Genomic DNA, 7,892 nt, shown 5'->3' on the forward strand with positions numbered 1-7,892 from the left:
ATTCAAGTGTTGAATTAATTAAATTATATTGAGTCTTGTAGAGCTCAATTTAAATTAATTATTTAACTAGTGGGACTTGGGTAAATTCAAGTAATGTTTAATTAGTCTCAAATATGTTTGAGATAATTAAATCTAGTCCATGGTTTTTATTTTGATAAAAACCATATAATATATCAAGCATGGGAGGTGAAGAGTTGGAGACAACTTTTTGGGTTACCAAGGCTTGGCATGCAAAAAGGTTGGTCTCTACTTTTCACAAAACCAAGAGAACTCATTCTCCTTCCCTCCTAGATGAAGATGGCCGAAATTCTCTCCTTTTTCCTCTCCATATTTTTGTTCTTCAATTGTTGAAGAATACACACACTTCTCTTTGATAAATCTTCATATTTTTCTAGTGCAAAATATGAAGGGATCTACCTAGTTAGTGGTGGGCCTAATTTGAAGGAAAGATTCAAGAAGTTGGAGGAGGAAGCTTGTAGACTTGTCATCCATTCAAGAGCTTTGTTGTTTAACAAGAAAGTTGGACCATACATCAATCCTTGTGATTGATAGGTACATTTCTAAACATCCTATGTATGACATATGTTTGTTATTGTATTTGCTACACATTCTAGGGGTGGCCGAAATTTTTGATAAAAAAAAATTCGATTTTTAAACTTCCGTTGCGCTTTCGGTCACCGTAACCGATCCCCTTTCAATTATGAGCTACTGTCCTTATCTTGGGCTTATCAAATTCCCGGTTAAATCGAGGGGAATTTCCTTTCCCTTGCTGTGGTTTATACAGCTTGTGACCCGGAGGATAACCGATCAACTTAAAACAATGAGCCTTGACATGACCATTCCAACCACAATCATCACATATTAGTACATCCTTTCTGCGCTCATCAGTTCTTCCCTGTCTTGTGTAAAAAACCGAAGCTGGTTGATCAACTGAGGACAACGTGCGATGAGATTCTTCTTGAGAAAGTAACGAAAATGCTTGGCTAACTGATGGTAGGGGCATCATCATCAGAATTTGACTTCGAACATGCATGTAGCTATCGTTAAGTCCCATCAGAAACTGCAATAAACGATGTTGTTGGTCATGTTCAACATACTTTCGAGCAGCAGTACACTCACACGACGGCAAGACAACCAATGAACTATACTCATACCACAGCTGCTTTAGTCTACAAAAATACACTGAAATTGTGTCGTTTCCTTGTGTTAATTTTCCAAGTTCTCTGTGAATAGAGAAGATTCTCGAACCATTCACCTTATCAAATTGATCTTTCAAATCAGACCATAGCACTAAGGCATCACTAGAGTAAACAATTCCACCAAAAATAATTTTTGAAACGGAATTCATAATACAAGACAAAACGAGAGAATTACATCTCTCCCATTGATTCGAGGTGGGGCTTCCTGCAAGTGGTCGCGCACATGTTCCATCGATAAACGTTGTCTTGTTCTTAGCACGAAGGGCGATCAACATATCACGACTCCAAATGCTATAATTCTCAACCCCTGTAAATTGTTCACAAACAATAGTCATACCTGGAGCATCAGACGGGTGCAAGAACAAAGGATCATTGAAATTATTAATGTTCACCATGGATCTGTCGATTTGGAGCCGAAAAAAACCTCAACGATCTCAATCAATTGAGCTTATAACCAGCTGCAAGAAACCTCGATTGAAAAAATAAATGCTCAAAGATCTCAATCAATTGAGCTTATAACCAGCTGCGAGATGCCTCGATCACTGACAGAAAAAACGCAATTCCGCTGGCTCTGATACCATGTTAAACCAGTAGCTTCCACTAGAGGGAAAATAAGAAAGCAACTGAATTGAATTAAGGAATCGTCAGTGTACAAGCTTCTATATATAGAAGCTAGAAGAAGCATGTCTAATCCTAAAGCTAAAAAGCTAAAATGCGACTTCCATACACCAATACATGGGCTACTGTTGACATATTATGTGGGCCTATACATCGGTGCATTACTTGGGCCGATATTAGCTTGCTAATACTAACAATTATGTCCCGCTTGTGGGTAGTCTTAAGTAAATAGAAGAAAAATTATTGATAAAAAAGTGAAATTTTAAAAGTAAACTTGTTGACATTAGTGGTTTGATGATAAGCCATCTTCGTGGGTTCTTTATTTTAATGGTTCATTCTTGAAGAGATAGATGACAGGAAAAGCACGAAAAGTAGTTATATCTGAAATTGAGTATGAAGGTCAATTTAGGCTCAAATTGGAATCCTGGATCAATCATGAATTCTACTAACAGTTGGATTAGGATGTTTTTGTATTTAACAAAAGTGTTTTTGAGAAAACAATGTGTGCTACTGGTCACAGTGCTGATCATGTTTTGAACTTCTATAGCATGGAATTTGTGTTGTCTTTCTGATCACTTTTCCTTATTTTGGATGGTATAAAATATAAACAGCGAAAAAGTAGATATATACCATAGTTGGTTGTTTGACACGAAATAATTGAATAAAATGTTCCTTTTGAGCAAGCATTAATTTTTTAAACAATTATAATTAAGGATTTAGTTCAGGGTGGATTCTAAATAATTCACAGAAATATGTTTCTATTTTTCTTTGTTGACTTTCATTTTTGTGGTCTAAATCAAGGTGGAGTTTTTTTCCTTTTATTTACAATTTTCAATGGCCTTATTTGGTCTTCTTGAAGGCTGGGAAAGCTTGGTGATGGGAGTTAAGAAATTTTTTAGATCAAAATTTTATAATCAACGGCATTTTATAATCAACTATTGTTCATTGAATTATTTTTTTGAATTCTTAGGTTAATCATACCTCCTAAGTACATATCTGAGTCTCAAAAAAGAAAAAGAAAGCTAACGATCGAAGAAATGATTCAAAGTCAAGCTGGAGATATCAACAAGTACTTTGTTTCAAACAAAAACATAGTTGCAGAGGTTGAAAACACGGTTGATAATTCAATTAGCATAGAACAAGATAATGAATTGAATGAGATTGAGATTGATACTAAAAAAATCCTTAAGTTTGTTGATGTGGATAAATTCAATGATCATGAAAAAGATGAAGAGTTTGTTCAATATGAGAACTTGAATTAGGAAACTTGGTTTGATGATCCGGCAAAGTGGGACAACATTGATCAAAAAGTTAGAAACTTTTTAGTAGAAAGAGGTCCGAATAGAGATGTCATAAATGTGTTTCATAAAGATAGCGCTAACAGGCATTTCAATGTGTCACATTATAAGAGAATTTTTCCAAACAGAGAGGAAAGTGATAGAAGATGGCTATTATATTCAGATTCTTGTAACAAGATTTTTGTTTTTGCTGTAAGTTATTCAAGAATCAAGTAACCAAGAATGGATATGGTAAGTTAGCTAATGAAGGATACAATGATTGGCATAATTTGAGTAGATGTCTTGCAAATCATGAAGCGAGTAAGGAGCATATGGAGTGTATGACGAATTGGCTTGAATGGGAAAGAAGATTGAGGACAAATAAAGTGATTGATGCAGGAGTACAAGTACAAATTAATAAAGAAAGAGAGCATTGGAAACAAGTGTTATAGAGGATAATCACAGTTGTTCAACGATTGGCGAAAAACAACTTAGCATTTCGAGGAAGTTGTGAAAAAATTTATGCTGAAAACAATGGTTTGTTTCTACAAATGATTGAAATGATTCCAGAGTTTGATCCAGTAATGAAAGAGCACCTCCGACGGATTAAAGACCATGAGACTTATACTACATATCTTGGTTGCAAAATTCAAAATGAGTTGATACAGATGATGGCAAGCGAGGTAAGAAAAACAATACTTGCTAAGGTAAGACAAGCGAAATATGTTTCAATCATATTAGATTGTACTCCTGATATCAGTCAAAAAGAGCAAATGTCTGTTGTCATACGATGTTTAAATGATTCAAAAAGTTTCACAAAAGTAGAAGAATATTGGGTGAAATTTTTAGATGTTGATGATACTTCGGGACTTGGTTTTTATGCATCTTAAAAATGTTTTAGTCAATCTTGAACTTGATATTGATGATATTAGAGGTTAAGGATATGATAATGGATCTAATATGAAAGGTAGGCATAAAGGTGTACAAAAAAAGTTACTTGAAATGAATCCCAGAGCTTTTTATACTCTTTGTGGTTGTCATAGTCTCAATTTAGCTTTGTGTGATATGGCGAATTGTTGTCCTAAGGCTATGTCATTTTTTGGAGTAATACAACGGATATATACATTGTTCACCTCTTCTACCAAGTGGTGGAATATTTTCAAAGATCACGTGAAGGGTTTGACAATTAAACCATTGTCACAAACACGATGGGAAAGTCATGTTGAGAGTGTTAAACCTATAAAGGAGCAAATTGCACAAATAAGAGATGTTTTTTATGACTTGGCAAATGTTAGTGAACATCCCAAAACGAAGAGTGAAGCTGAGTCCTTAGCATTATATGAACTTCAGAATTTTGAATTCTTGCTTGGTGTGGTAATTTGGTACAAGTTATTGCATGCTATCAATGCTGTGAGCAAATTTCTTCAATCTGAAAATATGGATATTGATGTTGTTATCAAACTTTTACAAGGAATTGTTTTATTTCTTGAATAATTTAGAAAAGATGGTTACGATAAGGCCATGATTGAAGCTAAAGAAATGTCATGTGAGATGGGCATTGAAGCTGTATTTCAAGATAAACGTGTTATTCGAAGAAAGAAACAATTTGGTGAAAGTAATAGTGAAGAATGATATAGTCAGCTGCAGAATCTTTTCGAATTAACTAATTTCTCTTTATAATCGATCAAGCTCGTTCTTCTATGAAAGCTCAATTTGAACAGTTTCAAAAATATGAAGAAACATTTGGTTTTTTGTTCAATCTAGAGAGGTTACAACGTTCAGACGATGAAAACTTGTTGAGGTCTTGCAAGAATCTTGAAAATTCTTTGACTCATAAAGGTTGTTCTGATATTAATGATGATGATCTATTTTCGGAGTTGACATTCTTGAGGTGCTCATTACCAAGAGAAGCAAAATCGGCCATTGATGTATTGAATTACTTGAAGAAAATGGATGGGTGTTTCCCAAATGCTCATATTTCTTATAAAATCTTGTTGACTGCCTCGGTCACAGTAGCAAGTGCAAAGCCAAGTTTCTCAAAGTTAAAGCTCATCAAAAAATTTCTCCGATCAACCATGTCACAAGAAAGATTGAATATATTGGTTACGTTATCGATTCAGAAAGAAATTACTGAACAACTTGATTATATTGACTTGATTAGTATTTTTAACTCTAAAACTGTTAGGCGAATGTTTTTTTGTGATCATTTTGGACATGTTTGATATTTTTATTCATTTAGTTTTTTATATTGTCTTTAACGTATTGATTTAATTTGAAAAACTGCTATAGAACTAAAACAAATATGAACACACATTATGATTCAGAGGCATCTTTTTAAAAGTTAGACTCAGGCCCAAAGATTATTAGGATCGGCCCTGTTGACACAAATTCTCCTGTATCGAGAATAACCTCTGTTTGTGTGATACTTGCGATTTCTGCCTTGCGGAATCTTGAAGTACACCAAATAGACGTAAAGACAGCTTTTCTAAATGGAGATTTAGAAAAGGAAATTTACATGGAACAACCTACTGAGCAAGAAAATAAGATAAGTAAACTGGTGAAGTTTCTGTATGGCTTAAAACAAGCACCAAAGCAATGACACGAAAAATTTGATAAAGCCATGATGGAAGTGGATTTAAATTCATTGAATGTGACTAATGTGTATACATAAAGAACACTGAAATTGGATATGTCATGTTATGTCTTTACGTAGATGACATACTTATAATTGGTAGTAATGATAAGATGATTAAATCCAAAAGAAATTATTGAACTCAAGATTTGACATGAAAGATTTGGGCTTAGCCGATGTAATCCTTGGAATTAAAATTCATAGAACATCAGAAGGGTTAGTCTTAAGTCAATCACATTATGTTGATAAAATACTTGAGAAATTCAATAATGATGACTCTGCATTGGTTAGAACCCCGATAGATACTAGTCAGCATCTATCAAAGAATCGAGGTGAGAGTATTTCTCGATTAGAATACTTTCGAGTCATTGGAAGTCTCATGTACTTAATGAGTTGTATAAGACCAGACATAGCCTATGCAGTAAGCAAATTGAGTATATTCGCAATTAATTCAGGAGTTGAACACTGGAAAGCAATTATCAGATTGCTAAGATACTTAAGGTACACTCGTGATCATGGGCTACACTATAACAGATATATTGCTGTTGTTGAAGGATATATTGATGCAAATTGGATATCTGATATGAAAGACTCAAAATCTAAAAATGGATTTGTATTCACTTTAGGAGGGGCAGCAATTGCGTGGAATCTTCTAAACAAACTGTAATAGCCAGTTCCACAATGGAATCTGAGTTAATAGCTCTTAACAAGTATGCTGAAGAGGCTGAATGGCTGTGTCACTTCTTAGAAAATGTTCTAGGACGGGAAAAACCAGTGCCAGCTATATGCATACATTATGATAGCCAATCTGCGATTGGAAGGGCACAAAATAATATGTATAATGGTAATTCTAGGCATATAAGTCCTAGACATAATACCATGAGACAACTACTCTCGACTGGAGTTATCTCTGTTGACTACGTAAAGTCAAAGGATAATATATCGGATCCGCTAACCAAGGGATTAAACAGAGAGTTAGTTGCAAAAATGTAAGGGAATGGGGCTCAAGCCTATAGAATAAATTGGTGTGAAGGAAAATCCAACCTACGCTGACTGGAGATTCCAAGAACTAGGTTCAATGGGACAACCTAATCGCACTAATTTGGTACATCACTGTGGGGGTTATCCCTTGTCCATTCCTTATGAAACAATGAATGTTGAAGATAAGCTTACGACTTTTAATCATTCCAATGAGAAGAATATAGAATCACCTATGTGAGAGAGAAGTGGGGCCGCTTTGAATGAATTGTAAGGCTAATTCTACGTAAATTTTAAGCTTGGCACAAACTGAAAACAACTAGAGTGATTCATTAACGTTTTAAAACTCACAATTTCTCCTGTAGCTTCTGTAATGCCAATTGAGGTAACAATGGCAACAAGCCATTGAACAACTCCGATGGAAGTTCATAAATAACAGATGACAATTTATTATCATCATCCCCTACATATATGAGCAAAATGACAATTCAAGAGCAGCACTGAGGAAATATAAAATTCATAATACTAACCAAATTCCCACCTCTACCATGAAATAAATCGACAAGAATAATATAACTAGTACAGTAAAGATTGATTACGAATGAGAATGGCTAACTAAAAAAGTAGGAGTGATACAGAAAGTATTTAAAAACAAGGACTCTGACTTTTTTTAGAAACAAAGAGCTTTGATTATTACATTAACTGCAATTAAACTCTTTAACTTAATTAATTCCCCTCTTTTGTTTCTTCTCAGTCAATTAAGTTGGTCGACCAAGATTAATTTTCTTGCTCAACCAAAATTTTGTTGGTCGATCAAGAAGAACTGTTGGTCGTTGATGATATGAATCTAGCCGGGCATGGCATTCAAAGGATTGGAAGGATCGTTGTGCGAGTGTTAAACGAAGTGGGAGACAGAAGCCTCCATGCCCGAGCGGTCAAACCCTACTGCCTGAGCGCCAAAGTCACTGTCCACAAGAAGGATTCTAGAACACTCGGCGCTCAAGCGGTAAAATCTTACCGTCCGAGCGCCATACGTACTGTACAAGTCCAGAAGACCTGGCGCTTGAGCGATAGAATCTAACCTCCCGAGCGCGCCTGCTGCGAGAAGAAGATTTAGTTTCCTTCTTTTTGAGTATCTTTTTGGTAACTTTATTTTGATTATCGTTTTTATTTATAAACATTATATGC

At 34.9% G+C, this 7,892-nt stretch overlaps 2 protein-coding genes across 2 annotated transcripts; one reads left to right on the forward strand and one right to left on the reverse strand.

Annotated features, from left to right (window-relative positions):
- Nucleotides 1-694: 694 nt before the first annotated feature.
- LOC140840717 (uncharacterized) lies at nucleotides 695-1,594 on the reverse strand. The gene has a single exon (XM_073207889.1). The coding sequence runs from the start codon at nucleotides 1,592-1,594 to the stop codon at nucleotides 695-697; it is 900 nt and encodes a 299-aa protein (XP_073063990.1).
- A 2,565-nt stretch (nucleotides 1,595-4,159) lies between these two features.
- On the forward strand, nucleotides 4,160-6,393 carry LOC140840719 (uncharacterized). The gene is made up of 4 exons (XM_073207890.1): nucleotides 4,160-4,482; nucleotides 4,594-4,709; nucleotides 4,784-5,125; nucleotides 6,182-6,393. Exons 1-4 carry the CDS (start codon nucleotides 4,160-4,162, stop codon nucleotides 6,391-6,393), a joined length of 993 nt encoding a protein of 330 aa, XP_073063991.1.
- The last annotated feature ends 1,499 nt before the right edge of the window (nucleotides 6,394-7,892 follow it).

Source organism: Primulina eburnea, chromosome 9 (assembly GCF_022965805.1).
Source record: "Primulina eburnea isolate SZY01 chromosome 9, ASM2296580v1, whole genome shotgun sequence".
NCBI lineage: Eukaryota > Viridiplantae > Streptophyta > Magnoliopsida > Lamiales > Gesneriaceae > Primulina > Primulina eburnea.

Coding starts and splice junctions, on each gene's coding strand:
- LOC140840717 (XM_073207889.1), bottom strand. CDS start 1,594: ATGGTGAACATTAATAATTTCAATGATCCTTTGTTCTTGCACCCGTCT.
- LOC140840719 (XM_073207890.1), top strand. CDS start 4,160: ATGGCGAATTGTTGTCCTAAGGCTATGTCATTTTTTGGAGTAATACAA. Junction 4,483..4,593: donor GGTGTGGTAATTTGGTACAA/GTTATTGCATGC, acceptor TGAATAATTTAG/AAAAGATGGTTACGATAAGG. Junction 4,710..4,783: donor AAAGAAACAATTTGGTGAAA/GTAATAGTGAAG, acceptor TAATCGATCAAG/CTCGTTCTTCTATGAAAGCT.